The sequence below is a fragment of the Puccinia triticina genome, chromosome 5A, assembly GCF_026914185.1.
Source record: "Puccinia triticina chromosome 5A, complete sequence".
Classification (NCBI taxonomy): domain Eukaryota; kingdom Fungi; phylum Basidiomycota; class Pucciniomycetes; order Pucciniales; family Pucciniaceae; genus Puccinia; species Puccinia triticina.
Window position 1 is genome coordinate 6,664,823 of NC_070562.1, and position 22,097 is coordinate 6,686,919.

A 22,097-nucleotide genomic window follows, 5' to 3' on the forward strand; every position below is an offset into this window, starting at 1 on the left:
CATTTCCAGTTCTCAATGCCAAAATTATTTCTGATGGCATTCTTCCACCAAGCCCAAGATTTGTTTCCATACTGATCTCTGATGCCTAGGTACCAATCCCTTGCAGTGTCAGTCAACAAGATTGTTCATCTACTGATTATCATATTATCTAGCATCAAGTAGTCTCTGACCAGGATATCAGTGTTTTTAATCCAAAGTTCATGATTGTAAGGCAATTCTCCAGAGAATTTCTCCCAGTCTCCATTCTTAGGAATACCTTTCCACAATTCCTTCCTCATTTCAAAGTCTACTGCTCCATGATCAATGTAGGGGAATTCTTCTTGAGCATTTGCATCAGGAGTATTACTTGCAGGCTTGGGGAAATTATCTCTTGATGGTCTCTGGGGTTCAGGAGTAGGAACAGGAGGAGGGGCTCTGTGTTCCTGTTGTTGCTCATGATGGACATTCTGAAAAAGATTATTGTATAAGAGATGTGGGGGTTGCTCCCTGTCATCTTGTATTATCAAGGAATCCAGCTTTGAGCTCACAGAATTTACTACAGAAGATATGTCACTGAATCTTCTCTTAGATTGTTCAAATCTGTTGTGCTCATTTGCATGAAGGTCATTGATCTGATTACCAATGGATGAAAGATTGTTGCTCACTTTCTCCTCAAAATCTTTCAGATTTTGACCAATTGTATCCATGTTGGAATGGCATTGAGATTCATTTACCAGAGTCAAATCTTGAACTGTCTCAAATTTCTCATCTATGTGATTCTTCAGTTGTTCTAACACATTGTTACTCACTGTGGATTTCTCTCTGGAACTTTCACCTATGTTGTTCAGGATTTGGTCAAGTAAAAAGGGAATGAATTCATTCTTAAACAGATCAAGAATGGAATGATTCAAGACATCTTTAAAATTGCTGACACAAGATTCAAGAAGAGTACCAGGAATGGTTTCAACAGTACCAGATAATTCAGAGAGAAATTTTGAGAACAAGACTTGTAATTTTTCTTCTAGAAACAAAGGGCCATTTCTAGACATTTCATTGTTAAGATTATTGAGGAAAAATTCTCTATTTGAAGGGTCAGAGAGATTGTCAATATTCAAACTAAGACCTAATGGGGAATCACTACTCAGGGAACTTTTAGGTAAGGATTCATCTAATAAGGGCCTCTCCATCTGGATCTCCTGCGTCCATAGCCTCTCCTCACTCCCCGTGTGGCTCTCATTAGGTACTCTCCTATCTGGATAACCCGCTGAGTGTTGTCCCGTGGGCTTCTCCAGTTGCTCTCTGATCCTCTCCAATTGTCTTGAGGATGAGGGGGGTTGTGGTCTGCACACCCTTGCTGCATGGGAGGATAGGGGTGTTGATTGTACCCGCCAGGTTGATAATGCGGGTTGGGGCGGAATAACTGAACCACCTCTTGCAGTATAGAAGCTGGTGGTGGTCTCATTTGTAGCGTCTGCAGTGGTGGTGGCGGCATTTGAGGACCGTGGTAGGTCTGGCTCTCTAGGCGCGGCTGTTGTTGCGGCTATGGACAAGATTCTAGATGGTTGGGGGGGGGGGGGGGGGTAGGACTCAGGAACTCCTGCGCCATAGCTTGTTGTTGAAAACCCGTAGGTTCTGGAGTCGGCGTGACTAGCATAGTCTGCTGACTGGTGTGTGGTATTATTGCTAGCTGCGCAGGGGTTCGGATTTTCTGCGCGGTTGAGTCTGGCGGCCCATTGGCGTTGTTCTGATGCAGTAGAGAGGCCTCTAGATTGCTGAGTTCATCTCTGGGGATCCATTCCTGACACAGGTGTATCGCGTCTTTCCTCCCAACTAGCTCTATGATGATTTCTTGGGTCAACAAGGCTTGGGAGAGCGGTTGACTTGTCTGAGGAAGGTTCGCCGTTAAATCCATCTGTTACCTGTCTATTGGGCGCGGAACCGGAGTGGATCTGCTCAAAGCCAGAGCTATAGAATTCTCTCTTGGATGGTATAGCGCTGGAGGGATCCCTGTATCTGGTGGGAGAGGCCCCTCCTCCGGGAGCTTGAGGAAGTCCTATTGTAGAGGCGGCAAGGCTGATTCTAGCTCTTCAAGGCCGTTCTTCTGTGGAGGGGCTGAGGCGGTAGCAGAGGCGCTGTTCTGCGGAGAGATCTCTGCCATTTCTAAGGTGGGGAGGCATTATTGTAAGATTTTTAGAAAAGGAATATGGAGAATTTTAAAGGAAAAAGTTTGTAGATCCTAATTACCTGGATCTTTAGACATTCTAGAGAGTCTATCACTCCTACGTGTAGTAGTAGAGGTCTTTTTCTTGATTTCTTTTGTGCTAGACTTTGCTGGAGGTTTGGAAGTCCAATCAGAGATTTTTACCGCTGCCGTGACCTTTCTGCAACGGAATTTCGGAGCTTTAGCTGTAGCTATAGGGGTCCACAAGGTACTACTGATCAAGTTGCTGTTGCACGGATCTGCTACGCGCTTATCGTTGTAGTTTTCGTCTTCTGCGCTGTCCTGCGCCGTTGAGAAATTCTCTGCGGTCACTATTGGTAATCATAGTTAAGAAGGAGGAGAATATTTTGAGCGCACTCCGTTTTTTCGCTCTCTCTTCTTGATCTGAAGATATAGAGGATTCCGATGAGGATAAGTCCAAGGATGCTACTATTAAATTACGTTTAGTGTAAATAGCGCTAACTTAGCGGTTTTTGAGGCCGCTACGCTACGCTAGATTGTAGCTTAAAATCTATTACATTTAAAGCTAACAGGTATTTGAGAAAAAAGTGTAATTTTAGCTGCAAATTACAGCTAATTTAGCTTTAATGGGTAGCTAATTAGCTGTAATTTAGCGTTAGCGTGATTTAGCGGCTTTGTATTACAGCTAAAACTAACAGCCAAAATCATTAGCGGCCAACTACTACGCTACAGAATTAGCGCCGCTAATGTAATTAGCGTAGTAGTTGCTTCCTTGAATTAAGTCCGACAAAGGGATAAATAGATTTGCAGAGGAGTCGCAATTCTGCACTTTCACGAGTACACAGGACGTAAAAAAAAAAAAAACAATGGTTCAGTTAGGTATTTTATCAGTATAAGAGCGATTGAGCATAGTTTTGGAAGAATTTTGATGTTAGTAGGATATGTAGAAAGATTTTTTTAGTGAATTTTTGAAATTTTTATGAATTTTTCGTTTGATTTAATCAGGATGATCAGTCCTTTGGCTTTATGCAGTCTAGAATTATGAAAAGGATGAGTAATTTCCCGATGAGGCCCCCAATTGTGAGCCTGAGTCTCTATAGTGACAGCAGGACACAAGAAAATGGGGGGCAAGATTTGGATTTCTTTGGATAAAGAAAATACAAATATAAGAGAGAGAGAGAGAGAGAGAGAAAAGACTGAGCAGATTCAAGATAAGCAGATATTCAAGGTTATTCTGGTGGGTATGCACGTCCACTGGCAATGCTACCTCCTTAAAGGAGTGCTGCCAAGCTGTGCTAGAGAGTGCAACAGCCTCCTCTCACCAAAGAAACGTGGAGGCCTTCTGGATTAGATAAGTTTAATCCAGCCACAATTTTTTAGCTTCCTTCTGGATATTCAAGGTTCTTTAAAGGGAAACCTATGTGGTTTGTTTCTTACAAAAACCACAGAAAAAGAAGGATGTAAATCAGGCGCAGACCTGTGATCAAAGATTGGGCAAAGGCCAGAAAAAGAAGAGCAATCAAGCAGACACAGAGTTGTACCTCTGAGATGAACAAGGTTCAGTGAAAGAGGTTACTTACTGTCAATATCCTAGGCGCCTGTGACAGTAGGTATACTGGGAGCGTGGTAATCTCTTTGGTGGTGATCCTGGGGTTATCTGGGGTGTGGTTCTGGTGTGCTGAAGTCTGTAGATCCTCCTCAGGCAAGGGGGATCCTGACTTCGAAAATTTTCACAGTTTGCTTATGTAATTACATATGTACATGTGGTTTGGCGCGCCTGGTAGCGCTGACACGTCACGACTGTGCATGCGCGCCACAACTCAAGAACTCAGTGAAGGAGTAGAGTTACAAAGAATTGGTAAGTTGTGACTAGGATTAAAATTGCATGAGGAAACAGAATATGAATTCAAAACAAGGATATCTTCTAAGATGAAAAAGATATGAAGTAATTCATATGTAAAAAGTAGAAAAAGGCAGACTTTAGGTCAGCTGTATTGACTCTAAGGCTGACACCCTTTTGTCAACATACTGACCAAGAGGCTTGAAGCATGGACTCCATAAAAAGATAAGTCTCTCACTCAGTATCATTCAATCATCTGTATTGGTCATTGAACTTTTTTTTCTTATCTGCTTCTCCCATACATCCTGGCCCAGACCACCAACTCAGGGAGCAACAACTTTAAAATGTCCAGAGAAGGCTCAAAATAAATTACTTGCTTTTGATGGGACCAATTGGGATGTACTATAGCAAGCAACCACCATCGTTGTATTTGCTATGTCATTTCATTAATACTTGGAGCTGGTTTAATAGCACTCAAGCTCTCAAAAGCCATGGTAAGACCGGAAAGATGCAACATATGTTTACCAATCCTCAACACTATTGTCAAGGTCCGGGAGGAGGAGGAAGAGGAAGTGTTGGATAAGGATGTTGTTGATATTGACAACAATGACGTTGAATCTGATGATGAGCCTGTAGATCCTGATGATGCTGAGCAAGAAGCACCCAAGCCAGGTTGGGAGTGGAATGAAGATGACAGCAATGACGTTGAATGCCACAATTCTGGGATTGGATTCAAACTGAAAAAGGTATGCCATTTTCATTACTGCATCTTTGAATTGGAATTGGAGCAATCATCTTTTCTTATCTATTTTGATCATTTTAGATTGATTATATTTGTTGCCAAATTGCATCTTCACCTCAAAAACAGGCAGAGTGGAAGTTATGGGCAAGTAAACTTGGCTACAATGGGCAAGGACTTATTGGCGGGTACAGAATAAGATGGAATATAGCATATGATAGCCAACAGAGAGCTTATGAAGGACGTCAAGTAATTTTTTGATTGATTCTAGTGCGGTACCATTATCCAAATCTGAAGTAGCACCAACTTGTTTTAAATAGGTAATCAAGCAGCTGTTAGATAACAAGTCTGACAAGCACTTGGGTAAAAGGTCCAGCAAGCACTTCTTTAAGTCGTACGAGCTGACCACGCAGGAGTGGTCCAACATCCACAGCTTGAATGAAGTCCTAAATGTATGTGTCACTTTTTTTCTGCGCCACATTGCTAGAAAATGAGTGTAACACTCAACTCCTCATTAAAAATTATCTCAGGAGTTTCTTGAGATCACAAAGAGGGTCAAGGGGGATGGTCCAAACTTAGCAATGGTTTTATATGAGGATATTTGGCTCCTGGACTTGTTGGGAAAGAAGAAGATTGCAGCGGCTCTCACTCCATTGGAATCAATGTTTGATCCAATGCTTGCAACAGCAAACAAGTACCTCAATCTGGCCTTAGAATGCAAAATTGTCCTCATTGTCACGTATCTTCATCCAGGTTATTCACCAACCAATTTGCAGGACACCTTGAGAAGGTCATTGAACTTGTCTCGGAAAAGTATAATGAGTGCAAGGCTCTACTCAAGTCACTCAAACCCCAACCATCTTCCCAAAAGGCAACTCAATCGGATTCAAACACGCCACCAAACAACTCCAACACAGATGGAGACAAATACAACTACTACCCTGTCAGCAGAGACACCAACGAGGTTAATAACGAGATGGAGCAATACAACAACGGTGAATTCCCCATGGCAAGGAAAGGATGTGCATTGGGCTGGTGGAAGGTAAGCCATCACTTTCTTGCTTCAAAATATTGGATACTTTTGGTTATCTAATGTTTCTTTTTTCTCTTCCAGGCGCACAGAAAAGACTTCCCTGTCTTGGGATCTTTGGCAAGAGATCATCTTGCTTGTGTGGCCAGCTCTGCGCAGTGCAAGTGTCGGGCAAACTTTTTCGGCCGCTGCTTGGGTTTGTGCTTCTGGACGATTGGGGCTTGCAATACAATCAATTGAACAATGTATCAGCATTCACATGTGGCTGTGTGGATCCATCAAGCTAGGAGAGGTAGTTTTGCTGACTTCAAGATGTCATTGACACAGCCACAAGCGGTCCAAAATTCATAAAGTACATGGTTAAAAAATCAAAGAATTGTTGCGCGATTAGAGATTAGAATTCAAATAAGCTTAGTTTTTTTCTTTACTGTGATTTTCTGTTATGTGTGAAACTCTCCTGATTAAATATAGGGAGTTGAAACATTGACTCCCAAGAATTAATAAATCGACTCCCAAAAGTCGTTTACATTGTGCAGACCGTCTCAGGAAGTCCCCCCTGGGTCTTCAGGACCTCGCGCGGCCCCAACAGCATTTTGGGAGTCAATTAATTAATTCCCTTCTCAAGAATGGGAGTCGATACATTAATTTAACAAAAAATGACGGAATATACAAAACAATTTATATCTTGTCACTGTTGTACCCAAACACCCTAAAACTTTTACAGCAATCTAAATAAACTCTTTAGAGAATATTGTGAGATTCACGGCATTAGTACCCCTCAGGGAGACCCTGTGTAGCCGGGGGCGGATTTGGCGGATTTCCTACTAAGGCAAACCCCTGAAATGTTATCTACGGTGCTCCAAACAGCCCCAATTTTTTTCTGCTATAAGAATACACTCTTTAAAACCTATTTTGAGCTTCACGGCATTAGCACTCCTCAGGGAGACCCTGTGTAGCTGGGGGGCAGATTTGGCGGATTTCCTACTAAGGCAAAGCCCCAAAACCTTATCTATGGTGCTCCAAACGGCCCCAAATTTTTCTGCTATAAGAACACACTCTCTAAAAAGCATTATAAGCTCCAAGGAGGTATTACACATCAGGCACACCTTCTATTGACCGTGGTGTAGTGTAGCGCAGCGCAAACACACTATTTTTTAGCGTAGCATTAGCGCAATCATGCACATCTGCGCTAAAGCTACGCGCACAGGGTGCAAAGCGTCTTTATCTTTTAGTGTAATTTTAGTGCAGATACGCGCGATTGCGCTAATGCTACGCTAAAAAATAGCACATTTGCACTGCGCTACGCTACACCACGGTTGATAGAAGGTGTGCCTGATTTTTAATACCTCATTGGAGATCATAATGTTTTCTAAAGAGTTTATTATTATAGAAGAAAAATTTGGGGCCGTTTGGAGCACCATAGATAAGGTTTTGGGGGTTTGCCTTAGTAGGAAATCCGCCAAATCTGCCCCCCAGCTACACAGGGTCTCCCTGAGGAGTGCTAATGCCGTGAAGCTCAAAATAGGTTTTAAAGAGTGTATTCTTATAGCAGAAAAAAATTGGGGCTGTTTGGAGCACCGTAGATAACATTTCAGGGGTTTGCCTTAGTAGGAAATCCGCCAAATCCGCCCCCGGCTACACAGGGTCTCCCTGAGGGGTACTAATGCCGTGAATCTCACAATATTCTCTAAAGAGTTTATTTAGATTGCTGTAAAAGTTTTAGGGTGTTTGGTTACAACAGTGACAAGATATAAATTGTTTTGTATATTCCGTCATTTTTTGTTAAATTAACCCGGCTACACAGGGTCTCCCTGAGGAGGGCTAATGCTGTGAAGATTAACTTATATTTTAAAGAGTGTATTCTTATAGCAGAAAAAAATTGGGGCTGTTTGGAGCACCGTAGATAAGGTTTCGGGGGTTTGCCTTAGTAGGAAATCCACCAAATCCGCCCCCGGCTACACAGGTTCTCCCTGAGGAGTACTAATGCCGTGAATCTCACAATATTCTCTAAAGAGTTTATTTAGATTGCTGTAAAAGTTTTAGGGTGTTTGGGTACAACAGTGACAAGCTATAAATTGCTTTGTATATTCCGTCATTTTTTGTTAAATTAATGTATCGACTCCCATTCTTGAGAAGGGAATTAATTAATTGACTCCCAAAATGCTTGGGTCAGCCTAAATGCACTCCAAAAAAATCCCAAAAGCACTCCAAAAGTGAGTGTATGGAGTGTGCACTCCAATGATTGTTGGAGTACAGACTAGAGTACTCCAAGTCAATTGGAGTGCAGAACCGGGGACTCAAGACTCTTTAGAGTGCACCACAAAGAACTTCAGTGGCCAGGAAATGTAATGAGTGCCCATGAGTCTCACTCCATCGGATTGGAGTGCATTCCCCCAGCACTCCATTCCTGATGTTTCTCCTCCTCAAAAGGGGAGTGCAGTACTGTGCACTCCAGCCACTCCAGCCAGAGCTGGAGTGCCTACAACTTCAACTGGGCTATGTACAAACAAACCCCACTTGATCCTCCTGATATCCATGACCCGTACAGACCGGCATTGAGCGGATTAACATCTCCTCTCAATGACCAGTCTGTACCGGACCGCCGGTCATTGAGGGAAATCACAGAAATCACACCTCTTGATGACCGGTCTGTGCCGGTCATCAAGGGGAGTAACATCTCCTCTTGATGACCGGTCTGTGCCGGTCACCGAGGGGACTCACACCTCTCAATGACCGGCGCGGACCGGTCACACCTCCCAATGACCGGCACAGACCGGTCATCGAGGGGACTCACACCTCGATAATCGGTCACACCGGTCATCGAGGCTAATAACACCTCCTCTCGATGACCGGTCATCACCGGTCATCGAGGTGAGTCACATCTCTCGATGACCGGTCAGACCGGTCATCGAGGGTAATAACACCTCTCGATGACCGGTGATGACCGGTCATCGAGGTGAGTCACATCCCTCGATGACCGGTCAGACCGGTCATCGAGGTGAGTCACATCCCTCGATGACCGGTCAGACCGGTCATCGAGGGGAATAACACCTCCTCTGGATGACCGGTGTGTACCAGTCATCGAGGGGAGGCGCTACTCTCAATGACCGGTCGGTCTGACCGGTCATCGAGAGGAGGTGCTGCTCCCCTTGGTGACCGGCACAGACCGGTCATCGAAGGGACTCACACCTCTCGATGCTCCCGATGACCGGTCGGTCATCGAGAGGGCTCACACCGCTCACGCCACTCGATGACCGGTCAGACCGGTCATCGAGGGTAATAACACTTGATGACCGGTGATGACCGGTCATCGAGGTGAGTCACATCTCTCGATGACCGGTCTGTGCCGGTCATCGAGGGGAGTAACATCTCCTCTCGATGACCGGTCAGACCAACCGGTCATTGAGAGTAGCGCCTCCCCTCGATGACTGGTACACACCGGTCATCCAGAGGAGGTGTTATTCCCCTCGATGACCGGTCTGACCGGTCATCAAGGGATGTGACTCACCTCGATGACCGGAGATGACCGGTCATTGAGAGGTGTGAGTCCCCTCGATGACCGGTCTGACCAATTATCGAGAGGTGTGAGTCCTCTCGATGACCGGTGGTGACCGGTCATCGAGAGGTGTGAGTCCTCTCGATGACCGGACTGTGCCCGTCATCGGGAGGTGTGACTGATGACCGGTCCGCGCCGGTCATCGAGAGGTGGGAGTCCCTTCGATGACCGGTAAAGACCAGTCATCGAGAGTAGCACCTCCCCTCGTTGACCGGTACACACCGGTCATTGAGAGGTGTGACTGATGACCGGTCCGCGCCGGTCATCGAGAGGTATGAGTCCTCTGGATGACCGGTTGTGTGAGTCCCCTCATCGAGAGGTGTGATTGCTGTGGGCACTCCAAAGAAAAGGAGACTTGGAGTGCACCCCAATGTACTCCATTTGGTATTTGCTAGCTGGAGTGCAAAGCCAAAATCCTTCACTGAAAAGGTGGAGTGCTTGGGCTTGCACTCCATTTTTTTTGGAGTGCATCTAGCTGCACTCCCCTATTTTGGTCAATTTTGGATTACCCAGTTGTGTACTCCAAGAAACATGGAGTGCCCATCTGGGGACTCCATGTTTTGGGAGTACAAAATCAAGGCACTCCAACTTTTTTGGAGTGCTGGCCCCCTAAAGCCAAAAATGTGGAGTGCATGAAGTAAAAGTTTGGAGTGCATTTAGGCTGACCCAAATGCTTTTGGGGCGGCGGGAGGTCCCAAAGACCCAGGGGGGACGTCCCGAGACGGTCCGTGCAACGTAAACAACTTTTGGGAGTCAATTTATTAATTCTTGGGAGTCGATTTATTAATTCTTGGGAGTCGATTTATTGATTCTTGGGAGTCAATTTTTCAACTCCCTAAATATAAGTGATCTTGCCTTCCAACCCTTTTCCCCCCTTGGGAAAAAGTGGGTTTTAGTCCACTGCAAACCCGCTATATAGCAGATTTTCTCTACCGCTTTTTCCATAGCCCCTCTGAAAAAAAGCGGGTTTGGTACCGCTTGGAAACCGCTATAAAAGCGGGAAACGCGCTTTTGCACCGCTGAAATTAGCGCGCTTCCCGCCACGCGTGCGCTAAATAAGCGCGTTTTAAAAATGGACCGCTTTCTCCCCGGCCCAAAAAGCGATAGCACAGCGGGCCGGGCCGCTAAGCAAAGTGGCAGCCAAAACCGCTGTGCTTTCCGCAGCGAACAAACTTAACCCAAGGCCCTCGCTGCTGCAGGTGTGTGTCTCGCGAAGCAAGCCTCCGACAGCCCTCGGCAGGAGGGACTTGCGCCCTATCACCCCTTTTTGCGGGGGCTAGATTCTAAATTTAGGTGGCAGGAGTTTTCAACCCTCTATAGTTCCTTGCTTCCTTAACTTTATTTGCAATAAAATTGCTTAGGTTGAAGACTAGCTTGTGCCTGTCAAACCTAGAGAATTTGGGTAACTTCTCAACATTCCTTCCAGTCCAAAAAAACCCTTTAAAAACACTCAAAATATGGATTTTGCAAGGAGAGGGTCTGTGTTCCCCAAATCAGCCTCCACAGTTCCCTCTCCACCAGCACACAGAGGGGATCATGGGAGGTAAACAAATGTGTATGCTTTTCTGCAGCATGTTCCGACAACATTGAGATAATCAAATTGGAGTGGATGTGGTAGGTGAGCTGTAGAAAAAATAAACTAGCTACCTTGAAAATCCATTCTTGGTGCGTGAGTTCGGGGAGCTAAGGGGTAAGTCCCTCCTGACAGAGCCTCGCTTCGCGAGTCCCCCGAAGTCTCGAGCGACTTTGTTAAGTTCGCGCAGCGAAGCTGTTACACCGGTGCTGAGGATCAAAATGCGGGCAGCGGTTTTTTTTGCTGCGCGGCGCTGAAAACAGCTCTTGGCCGCTGACACTATTTCTTTTTGTTGTCAGGAAAAGAGGATGGCTGCTGCACTGCGCTATTTTGGCGCTTTTTTCAGCAACGCGCAGCTGTTGCGGTGGTGAGGACAGGTAAAGATGTAGGGACAGGTATCTGGTTTGGGAAAAAGAAAGACCAGGTACCCGTAACCACGGTAGGTACCCGGGTCCCAATTGCCATCTTCAACACTGTCAGTGCAGGAATAGAACCAGGGAAACTAATCCAGTCGTGGCATGCACAAGGAAATTGAGAAAAACATCATCCAGAAATTTTATAATGCTCACCATCCAACAACATCTGTTCATGACCAAAACATCTTCCAGAAATTTCATAATGCTCACCATCCAACTCAAGATATGCAGTGCCGCACAACACAACATGGGGTTCAATAGAATTCTTTTGCAATGATGCAGTCAGTATAGGAAATGCACCAGCGGACCCAGGTACCTGTTTGCACCTGGGTACCGCACTGTACCGCACCCTTCCTTGACCCAAATCCAATACTCATCACCACAACCGGCACCGCGGGTAACAACCTTAAACCAAGGTGATCAGCCAGAGGAAGAGCCCCTCCCTCCTGTCTCAGAGGTTGTATACATAAACTTGGCGAACGGAAGGAATACCTTCTGGTGACGGAAGGAATACCTTCTGGTGGTTGCTTTGGGCTTTAAGTCTGTGCCTCAGCAATGATATCCGCCCCTGATCACGCGCCTCCTCCCCCCGCCCTCAAAGAAACCTGCAAGCCCCCAAAGACTTGAAAAGGAACCCAAAAATATGACAAAAAACAAGAAGAATGAATGGCCATAAGAAAGATGAACAAAGAGTACCAAGAAGAATGACAAGAACATTTAAAAAGCATGTAAAACCAAAGAAACATGACATAATCCCAAGAAGTGCAACAAAAAAAAAGAAACATGACAAAAGCAGGGAAAAATGAAAGGAACAACAAGACCTGTGCCAGTGGATATAGGTTCTAAAAGCAATTAATCAGGCAATTGGAGATAATCACAACTTGGAATTTTTGCATTTCTGCCAAAACTTTGCTTGAAGCTATTGATTGATCAGAGAGTGCAGATTGGTTACATCTTTTTATGTAGTTGAAGCTCATATTCATATATTTCCTTCTTGATTGATATTATTTCTCCTATGAATTTGATGTTCTCTTCCACATAAGGTTGAAAGAAATATTCATCAATGGATTGAACCTTCAGAATAAAACATACAGCCTTGGAATGCTCAGCTATCAGTCTTTCAATGTGCTTTGAAAATTTATCCATTCCTTCCAATTTTTTTCTTGCATGCCTTACTAGGTTGATTTTGCTGTCTAGTACAAATGTGCCATTGGGGGTTGTATGATAAGTGTGCTCTACATAAGTAAAAAACTTGTCTGCTTCTCTAATAAGGTTTTTGCTCAATTGTAACAACTTGAGGCTCTGAATCAAATCTGGGTCTTGTTCTTCTTTTGGAAAGATTGTTGGATGATATACATGAAGGAATTCAAAAAACTGTGATAAAAGAATGATTGCCAAACCATTTCCCTGGCCTGAGACATCATTTTTTAATAATTTGAAGAGCTGAACTGTTTCTTAGATTTTTGGCTGTAAATTTTCTAACAAGTTTTTTCTTTCCTTGTAGTATTGATCAGGGTTCATTGACAAAAATGAGGAGAAAAAAGAATTCACACTAATTTGGAATCTACCTTTTTCAAAGTCTTCTGGAAGCCTATATAAGTAGTTCCTGGCTTTGAGAAAAATTAGATAGTATGAGAAATAGTCCTTCTGCTCCTTCTGAAGAACTTTTGAGAAAAATAGAATTTGAAAAAAGGACAAATTTTCAGCATTATTTAATTTCAACTGAGCTGCAGTGTTGAATATTTTCCCTTACCTGTGAAAAAATTCATAAAATCTGATGTATACCAGCAGTTGTAGACACCCTCTGTGACCGTGGGATACCAGAATTTACCTGCATTATAGCTACTTTTGATGTGATTCATGTTATTCAGTGATGTCATGTGTGATGCAGCATATTCTAGATTTTTTTGTTCAAACAAAGACTGCACATTTTGAACAGAAATCAACTCATGCCTGTACATGAAATTGAGGGCTTTGAAATAAACCATCTTGAACCTTATTTTTTCTTCAGGATCTTTAATTGAATTCAATTTTTCATCCATAGTGAGCATCTTTCTTGCCAACCCCATGCTTGCCTGTCTCATTGGACATTGGCAATTGTCCTTATGAGTCATTATTTCTTCAAGAAATGGTGGTGATTGAAATTTATGCATTTTATTTGTGAGTAGTTTGGTACTCTTGCAATGAGGTAAAACATCTTCAAAGTTCATCCTTCCACATATTTTGGGAGAGCCTCTTGAAAAAACCTTGAAAACCTTTTTGACCATTTGACCTGTGGGAACAGCACTGATAGGATAAAAATAAAGATTTTTCTGGTGAGTTGCAGAGGCTCCATCCTACCAAATTGGAATCAATCATGTGATGTGTAGATGAGATTCATGTAAAAATAAACATCTTACACTTTATTTTGTGGAAAGTAGATATTCCTCAAAATATTTCCATGGTCCAACATTCTCAAAGCAGGGAATTTTGTCTTTGAGCTTGGAATTTCCATTTTACCTGAAAGAGTTAAAACTGAAAGACGATGTTTTATGTGAGCTAAAAGTAATTTGTCAACTTCTTCCAAGGCTTCCAAAAGTGGAATGTTGTCATCAACCCCAACCACAATCCATCCTAGCTCTTTTGAATCTATGCTCAAAGAATTCAAGTCCTGTAGAAGGAGTTTTATGAGAGCTGTCCAGTACTTGTCAGCAATATAGATCTTTGGCCAGTTAATTCATTTGAGAAAAATCAAATAAAGACCTACTTTTTCTTCCTTTTGATGAGTTTGGATCTGCTACTTCTGAACAACCAAATGCAGAGATTTTCATCAACTCTTTTGTAAGTTTTTTGGCAATTGATATTATTTTGACACCTCCACTCACGATTTATTGCCAAATTACCTCCTTGTTCTCCCACCTGGGAACTCAACCTCAGCTGTGGAATGTTCTCTATGAATTCAAGAAACTCTTTTTCTTCTTTGCTATGGACATGTGTGGTACTTTGAACAAATTCAGATCTTGATTCCATTATGTTTTGCAATTCTCCTGAGTGGGTAGCCAATGTAGCTCTTGATTCTGGATGGATAAAAAGTAAACAGTAAAAAACAGCAGAATATGAGCCTCCTTGATCAGAAGGAAACAGATAGGGCTAATTGGATGAAATATTTTCATTCATACCTTGGTTTGATGCAATATTCATTCCTTTTGTTCCAAGAAACTTTTCCATCATACATTGTGTTCCTGGCAAGAAGTACAAACCAAAAAATAGTAATTTTTGCATTTTCTGAGAGGAGAAGCTGGTAAGATAATCCAAAATGAATTTGATTTTATATTTTAATGAAAAAAGAAGCAGGATTTTGTGTCTGCTTGTTGTTTTCAAATGGCTGGTCTAGAAATATAAGAATTAGATACAGATAATCAAAAAAATGGTTTGATGTGACTTGTCTGAGAGCCTTGATACCAACTAATCATTGTCATCATTTTTCTTCCCACTCTAGGCTCTGGCAAAACACAATAACCCAGCTGATTCCAGTTTATCAATCTGTCACATGGTGTCATACCAAACAGGATTGTTTCAGTTGGCTAAGTACATGTATGGTCAACCCCTCTTAACATATTTGAGTGTATAACCCATCTGTGGCCAGAGTCTAATTTTTGCTTCATCATCTGCGCACCAGCAGCCGGATGACTTATATCAGTGTTATGACTATGTAGCAGGTCCTTTGCAGGCTGCTAAACGCAAGCCAATCCATTCCCGGACCATTGGAGATGCTCTGACTGCTGCAGCTTTCATTATATTACAAAAGCTTATGAGCCAAGTGCTAGCTCTGGCCAATTCTTTTCTCCACTTGTTAGCCCATGGATACATATCCGTCTCCATCAACATCTACGAGTGTCCCAGATGAAAATAGGCTGGGAAGTGGAGGACTTCCCGTTGAGTCTGGGAGCCTCCCAGATCTCAATTTACACACCCAAATCCTTAATTTTTGACAAAAAGGGAAATGTTTTCCTAGTCCTACAGTTCATTACTTTCATGTGCACTGGTTGAGTTTTTGATAGGTGTCTTAATTTAGGATTTAGAGAGGCATCTAGAGCTCTCTAAATGATGACGGGAAGTCATCCAGTCACCCAGCCGATTCCTCAAAGATTTTGACAGTGCCCTGGTTATATATGGACCTTATCTGAAAAGAAGGTGTGTGAAGTTTGGACTTGATGGGCGCTTTGGATATCTGCGACTGCCCAGTGAGACCCTGTGCATAAATTTATATGCTCTCTCAGACTTCAGCATATCAGTTCAGTGCTATGTTGATGTTGAAGCAGGTCGAAGCTGATTGAAGGTGTTGAAGGATGCTGTGAAAACATTGTATTTATGCAAACCAAGCGTTGCAGACGGATAACCGCTGGGTCTCTGCTGGGTGCAGCATCCGGATTTGGCTTGGGAGTGCTATGTACAAACGCGTCGGCTTGGTCCGGTGGCCTCGAAGCTTGCGTGCCCCGACTGCCGAACTATGCTAGTCGGTCGCTCCAAACTGTCCGGCGCACAACAGAGCTGGAGACCAGCAGTTTGCGGTGTGCTGGAGTTCGGAATGCGCAAACAGGGCGAATTATTTGTTCTGTTGATCCAATATCTTCCACCCTTCACTGCCATGGCGGCGTCCCATGCTGCACCTAATGTAGAGTCCAAACCCTATCAGCGATCCGCCGTGTCCGGGACGGTGGAGTGGTTGCTTGTCAAGGCAAGTGGTGGTCTGGTGGATGGGCAAGTTTCCTGGGTACCAATACGGGCCTGCCTGAGTTGACTCAACTCCTCTATATAGTCTTTCTCCAACGCGCACCATATTTTGGCTCCTGAGGAGATAAGTAAATAGGTTCAACCTCAGCTGCATGTTAATTACGTGCGACAAGCTTTCCTCTGAACTAATTTTCAACTTTGTATACGAAAGTTTTGCTGTCCAAGCAGTGTACCAACAACCCAGCCGGATTGCCGGATGGCGGTATCCTGCTGAATCTTCCGGCGCTTCTTCTTCGTGCTCGTCCGAAGCTATTAAAAGACAGTCAGTCCTGTGGCCTTTGGTCAGCGCTGTTCCAACGTACTTCATCTCTTAATAGTTCTTTCTTGCCAAGGACATTATTACCTCGCCAGACAACCGACTATTTCCCGAGGAGAAGTGTATTACCCCAAGAATCGTGATGTCGTTCGGAGACAGAGCACAAGCAGCGAGCGAGAGCAGATGGATGGCTCTGAGGACACCAGCTAACATGGCTTCGTCAAGTGCTGGTCCAAAGTATGAGTCCTACCCTCCGATGCAAAGGCTACAGAGGCATTCTGCAGACTCCTTAAGCACTTCAAGCTGCCCCAATAGCCGGTATTCGAGCCAGCTCATCAGGACACCGGCGCTCTATTACGGCTGCGTGGGCCCTCGGAACCAAGTGGTAGCCGAGCAAAGTCGCGTGATGGTCCAAGTGAGAGAGCCCTTCATGCAACACCACTCTTCCGTCGATGTCGCTGATCTTGGTGCCTTCTGTTGGTATGAGAAAGCACCCGACGGCCTTTCGGTACGCCACCAGCAATACGCCAGTCTTGGTTGTGCCCCAGGTCTCGCATCGGAAGACGGTCTCCACCATGGATTCCACGATCGTGCAACGAGGCCCGGCGGAGTGGGCATTCCAACGTGCCTCAAGAGGGCCTGATGTCGAACAAGATGTGTTTAATCAACCTCATAACCCGGTGAGTTTTTGTAGTCAATTGCGGAAGGTGTGGAGCTCAGAAGTCCTGAATCCCTAAAATGTGTTCTTCCCGCAAAGATCGACCACGACCGCCCAACGAACCTCAGGATTACGACGGAATTCGGTTCATCAAGAGCAAGATCAGCTACCGAGTCAGGCCATCAACACGGGCTGCCGGAATCATTCAGAATCTTGATCACTAAGAACTTCGATCTATTTTACTTTATCAGCCTTCCCGAAGGCATCCTTGCCGCTTCCATAGTCGACAAGATCTTTGCACGGTATGAAATCCCGCAACAGGAACGATCCAGTTGGAGTATCTTTCGCGTGAGCGGAGTTCAGCCAGTGGGCCACGCCCTCGATCCACTGGAGATGTGGCAAGAATGTCTTGCAGGGTTAGCGGCAGATCGCGAGAAAGTGTTGATGTTCATCATCCTTCCTTCAAGCTCCAACCCCGAGCTCATGTCCAGTCATCTCGGAGGCCTACTCAACTCGACTGACTGTCCGCCTGAATATGAGGAGACTATACCGTCGGCCTCCCAAGTCTTTAGTCCCGAGCACCCCCTCTCCGGGCTGTCATCCGCGCCCCAGCCGCACGGGTTGGAGGAAATCCACGCCGATCTCGCCGAACAGCCACATCCGGATCCAGCATGCACGGATGAAGTCCAAAGCCCAAGGGATGCGCCTCCGCGAGGGGACATCGGCCGAAGAGTGAGCTTCATCCACGCCGAGCATGTCCCTTCTATCCGCAACTATCCGGTCACACCCCCGATCAGAATATCTGAGCTGGAATCTTCGCCTGGAGGTGATCGAGGAGCCTTCTCTTCCCAACAAGGCTCTAGTCGGTGGCTCCCTTGGCACAGTCCGCCCTTTGGGTCGTTGGATTACTCGGTCAACGAGAACGGCCCGGAAAGTCCCTTTCAGTATGCCGGTAGCTTGTCACCTGGTCATTCTCAGCGGCCAGACTCATCTCACCTTTCCGAATCATCTTCTGACCGTATTTTGCAACCACTTTATCCGAGAAAGCCTGGTTCCCAGTCTGCTTTACAGCTGTTTCCTGCGACCCATGCAGCCCTCGACAATCAAAACAAGAGTTCGAGCAAGGTGGCATGCCAAACTCAATGCAGATCCGACATGGGGTCGGATAAATCATCAGCGCCAATGGAGAGGAGTGAACCGATTGAAGTCGACCATTCGATCCGCTCTTCTCCTGCTCCTCCTGATTTAGAATTGTCGTCAAGCAAACAGACCTCAACGGATAGCAGTCAATCAAATCTTGGCGGTCCTTCATCCGGAGAGTACGAGGAAGAGGAAGGTAACTTGAGCGATGGCAAAGAGTCCTTCTCAACCTGCCCATTGAGTGATTTCCCGCCCCTCCAGGAAAATGGTCAAGCTGAAGATTCAAACACCAGCCAAACTGATCGCTCCGAGACGTCGGAGCCTGATCCGAACAGCAACGTGACGTGGTTGGATGAGCTTCTTGCAGACGCATTCAGCTCCAAACTTGATGATGCTATCGAAGATACATTTTTCAGCCCCCGCACCGAAGTGAACACCATTACGCCTTCGTCATCAGCTGAAGATCTGAGTGATGAATCTCTTCTCGAGAATCCCAGCGCAACGACTCCAGAAATCCGGCCTTCAGATAGCCAATTAAATCATCCTTCCCTTGATTCCACTCCAGATTGCCCCACCGAGGTCATTGGCAATGTTAAGGAGGACGGTGATGGTTTTCCATATTTCGAAGCCGGATCAGAAGACGACCTGGTTTCGGATGGCTTCCAGGTCCCAATGAAGAGTGGCACAGTAATAGAAAGGGACTATGGTGCGCATGAGGCCCACCTCCCACCGTACGATAGCGCCGGTCACGATCAACGGACCAAGCAACCTCCCACAGAATCCGAACCAGAGGAACCTGAACAGACCGTGAGGAAGGCTCGATCCGAAGAGAACATTTTTGCGGATCGACGTTGCTGGGCCACACGACCAAACATTGAGAAAGTGTGCGACCACCTAGAGACGTCCTTCCCAAACCACAACATCGACCAGCCGATCGTCCGCATCTTGAAGCATCCGCAAAATAGCCATCAATGCCAAAAACAATCTTCCTCACAACGTGTCTCGAGGGTTCTGTCCATCAGATCGACTGTGAGCTCACGAAAACAGAGACGCCATCAACCCAGCCTTGCACCCAGCCTTGCAACGGTGGACTCTCCACGAGCCACTCATCTGCCGGAATCCCCAGTTGGATCCAATGAGGTCCCTCTATACTCTTCTCCCCGAAACAGCATCAAATTGTGGGGGTTCAAGACAGAGGAAATCTTACCCGGGAGCCAGGCAGAAGTCGCTCCCGATCCTTCCGGTCAAGAAAGTCCCTTTGGTAAGGACTGCTTCTTCTTTGTGGTGTTTTACTTTTTCGACTCGCCAGTTGCTCAGATTGTCTGCGGTTCTATTGCTTTCTGATATCAAGCGTCTCAGAAATGGGTCAAGGGGAAGCTGATAGGAAGTGGAAGCTTCGGAAGGGTTTACTTGTGAGTTACTCTTTTATGTAATCATTGGCATTGGATTATCATCTCATCAGATTTTGAATCTGAACATTTCAACATCACAGGGCTCTTAATCTTACTAACCAGGCAATGATGGCTGTGAAGCAAGTCAAAACCGGAGACCGGAACTCCAACAGACCGTCCGTTAAACCAGCCTTAGAATCAATCAAGTTAGAGATACGTTTCTTGAAGGATTTGGAACACCCCAGTATCGTCCAATATTTAGGTCTGAACCCCTTTTTAAAATAAAGAAAACATAGCAAAATGATGATTTTTTGCTGATGCCAGATTTCACTGTGACACAGGATTCGAAGACACTCCGGAGCATTGCAATATATTTCTTGAATATGTCGAGGGCGGATCGATTGGAAGCTGTGTCGGTAAACATGGGAAATTAGAACGGGATGTGGTCAAGTCGTTTACGAAGCAAATTCTGGAGGGACTTGCATATCTCCACAGTTGCAACATTATGCACCGAGTAAGACATCAAACTGAGCTCATTCGGACCATATCGAGCTTCCGATTGAAAGACTGATCGTGCAAAACTTAAACATATTCCGGCAAAGGACCTCAAAGCTGACAACGTGTTGGTGGACTTGATGGGGAGATGCAAGATCTCGGACTTCGGGATCTCGAAACGGTCGCACGAGGCCTATCAGACCTCCCAGTACACGCCCATGCAAGGCACCGTATTTTCCATGGCTCCGGAGGTCTTCGATCAGAAGATGGGCTGCCGCTATAGCGCCAAGGCTGACATCTGGTCCTTGGGCTGTCTTGTTTTGGAAATGCTTTGTGGATCGCGAGCCTGGCATGGCTTAGGCTGTCTGCAAATCATTTACAAGGTATGTCTTCTTGTGGTTCAAATGAGTGTGCTTCCTTTCTCACTCCAGAGATTTTTCTTCAAGGTCGGCATCGAGAGACGTACACCGGAAATCCCTCAGGAGCTCCAAACCTGCAAGTTTCAAAGCCACTTCTTGAAAAAATGCCTGGAGATGTAAGCAATTCACTCCCAGTTTGGCCGTCTTTTCGCTTCCTTCCTTGCTAATAACCTCTGTGTCTATTCACATGAATCTCCTTCGACTTCGAATTGGTTAGTCAGCCCTCTTCGCGACCAACTGCTCGTAGACTCATCGACCACCTCTTCGTCGAGCTTGACCCTGAGTGGGACTTTCAAAAATCTGAACTGTTTAAGGTGCTTTGAAAAGGGCTTCTTCGTTAACTGATGTACAACTGTCCAATTCTGCATAGACAATCGTTTCTCTCTGCCTCATTCTTCCTTACTTCCAGATCGCACTGTAGCGATGACTGTTTGATAGTGTTTGCCAACTACGATTTTCTATAACATCAAATCTACAATTCAAATTGTTCCTGTTAGTGGTCTGGACCAGCATAAACTATTTGACGAGGACAATGTAAAGCCTATTTAAAGAGCTTCAATAACTACCAATATCGCGCTGTTTTTAGTAGATGACTTCCCGTCGCGAGCTGCGGGCCTCTCAGAAGTGATCTAGAGCCCAGAAAGCTAATTTCCCTGTGAAAATCTAGACCTTTCGGGTCTAAACCTACATCTGCGAGGGTCCCAGGTGGCACGGGAAGTCCTCCAGTCATAATCCAAAGTACATTTCCCCGCATAAATTTAGTTGTTGAGACTGTAATTCAACATACTTGTAAAAACATTTCATACAGTTACAGTCATGTCACAAATCATGACAGACTTGTGTGTACCATGATCTTTCAAAAATACAAGACATCAATACATGTTTCATGACGGGAAATTTGTGTGATTATCTGTATTCTTTTCCTCTACATATTGTCATGAGGGTGTCAGGGTCTTCAGGCAAGCTACAGTGGCACACTTCGTGATTATCTGTATTAATTTCCCATATATCTTGACCAGCCTTCCCACTACAAGAAGCATACCCAAGCTCCATTTTTTCTTGTTATTTCATTCTGGATTTTCTTACCAGCTGCTGCTCTCAAATAATGCACAATATACTCATACTATCACTTGCTGTGCACTGGTTACCAATCACACAATGTATGCTTGAAGCCAACTTTGGAATAAAAGGAAAAAATTTAGCATCAAACACAGGTATGCATTTGACTAGATTAGACTTTTCTGTTTCCTTCTGATCAACAGAATGCATGCTTTACCATTTTCTCCTTGTTTTCTCTGTCAAGAAATCCATTCGGGCTCAAATTCTATATTGGCTGCCCACTCAAGCAATTTGGAAGAAAGTGTCAATAAATACTCCCAATGTGGTTCAAGTACCACAGATTTCCATACAAAAGAAGAAAATGATGTTCTGCAATTCATAGAGACAATTCCACAGCTGGGGCCAATACCAAAAGGCAGAGAACAAGGAGGTAATTTAGCAGTAAATGGTAAGTGGATATGATCCCTTAAATACATTTCAAGTGAACTTAAGAATTCATAATTATCTTTTTCAATTCTGATATTCAGAAGTAAAAAATCACAACTCCCCAAAAGGAAGAAAAAGTATGAAATTTTCCTTCTTCTCAATTGA

At 44.8% G+C, this 22,097-nt stretch overlaps 3 protein-coding genes across 3 annotated transcripts; 2 read left to right on the forward strand and 1 right to left on the reverse strand.

Moving 5' to 3' along the window:
- Positions 1-4,492: 4,492 nt before the first annotated feature.
- PtA15_5A764 (uncharacterized protein) lies at positions 4,493-6,121 on the forward strand (the record flags this gene model as incomplete). Its single annotated transcript, XM_053169560.1, has 3 exons — positions 4,493-4,747; positions 5,612-5,782; positions 6,098-6,121. The coding sequence occupies 3 exons, from the start codon at positions 4,493-4,495 to the stop codon at positions 6,119-6,121; spliced, it is 450 nt and encodes a 149-aa protein (XP_053020745.1).
- Positions 6,122-12,770: 6,649 nt separating this feature from the next.
- PtA15_5A765 (uncharacterized protein) lies at positions 12,771-14,576 on the reverse strand (the record flags this gene model as incomplete). Its single annotated transcript, XM_053169561.1, has 6 exons — positions 12,771-12,979; positions 13,069-13,601; positions 13,715-13,988; positions 14,062-14,097; positions 14,180-14,371; positions 14,474-14,576. 6 exons carry the CDS (start codon positions 14,574-14,576, stop codon positions 12,771-12,773), a joined length of 1,347 nt encoding a protein of 448 aa, XP_053020746.1.
- A 1,228-nt stretch (positions 14,577-15,804) lies between these two features.
- PtA15_5A766 (uncharacterized protein) lies at positions 15,805-20,770 on the forward strand (the record flags this gene model as incomplete). Its single annotated transcript, XM_053169562.1, has 11 exons — positions 15,805-16,011; positions 16,257-16,350; positions 16,440-16,759; positions 16,836-17,024; positions 17,102-19,403; positions 19,494-19,554; positions 19,635-19,795; positions 19,875-20,047; positions 20,136-20,411; positions 20,475-20,563; positions 20,665-20,770. 11 exons carry the CDS (start codon positions 15,805-15,807, stop codon positions 20,768-20,770), a joined length of 3,978 nt encoding a protein of 1,325 aa, XP_053020747.1.
- Between the last annotated feature and the right edge of the window lie 1,327 nt (positions 20,771-22,097).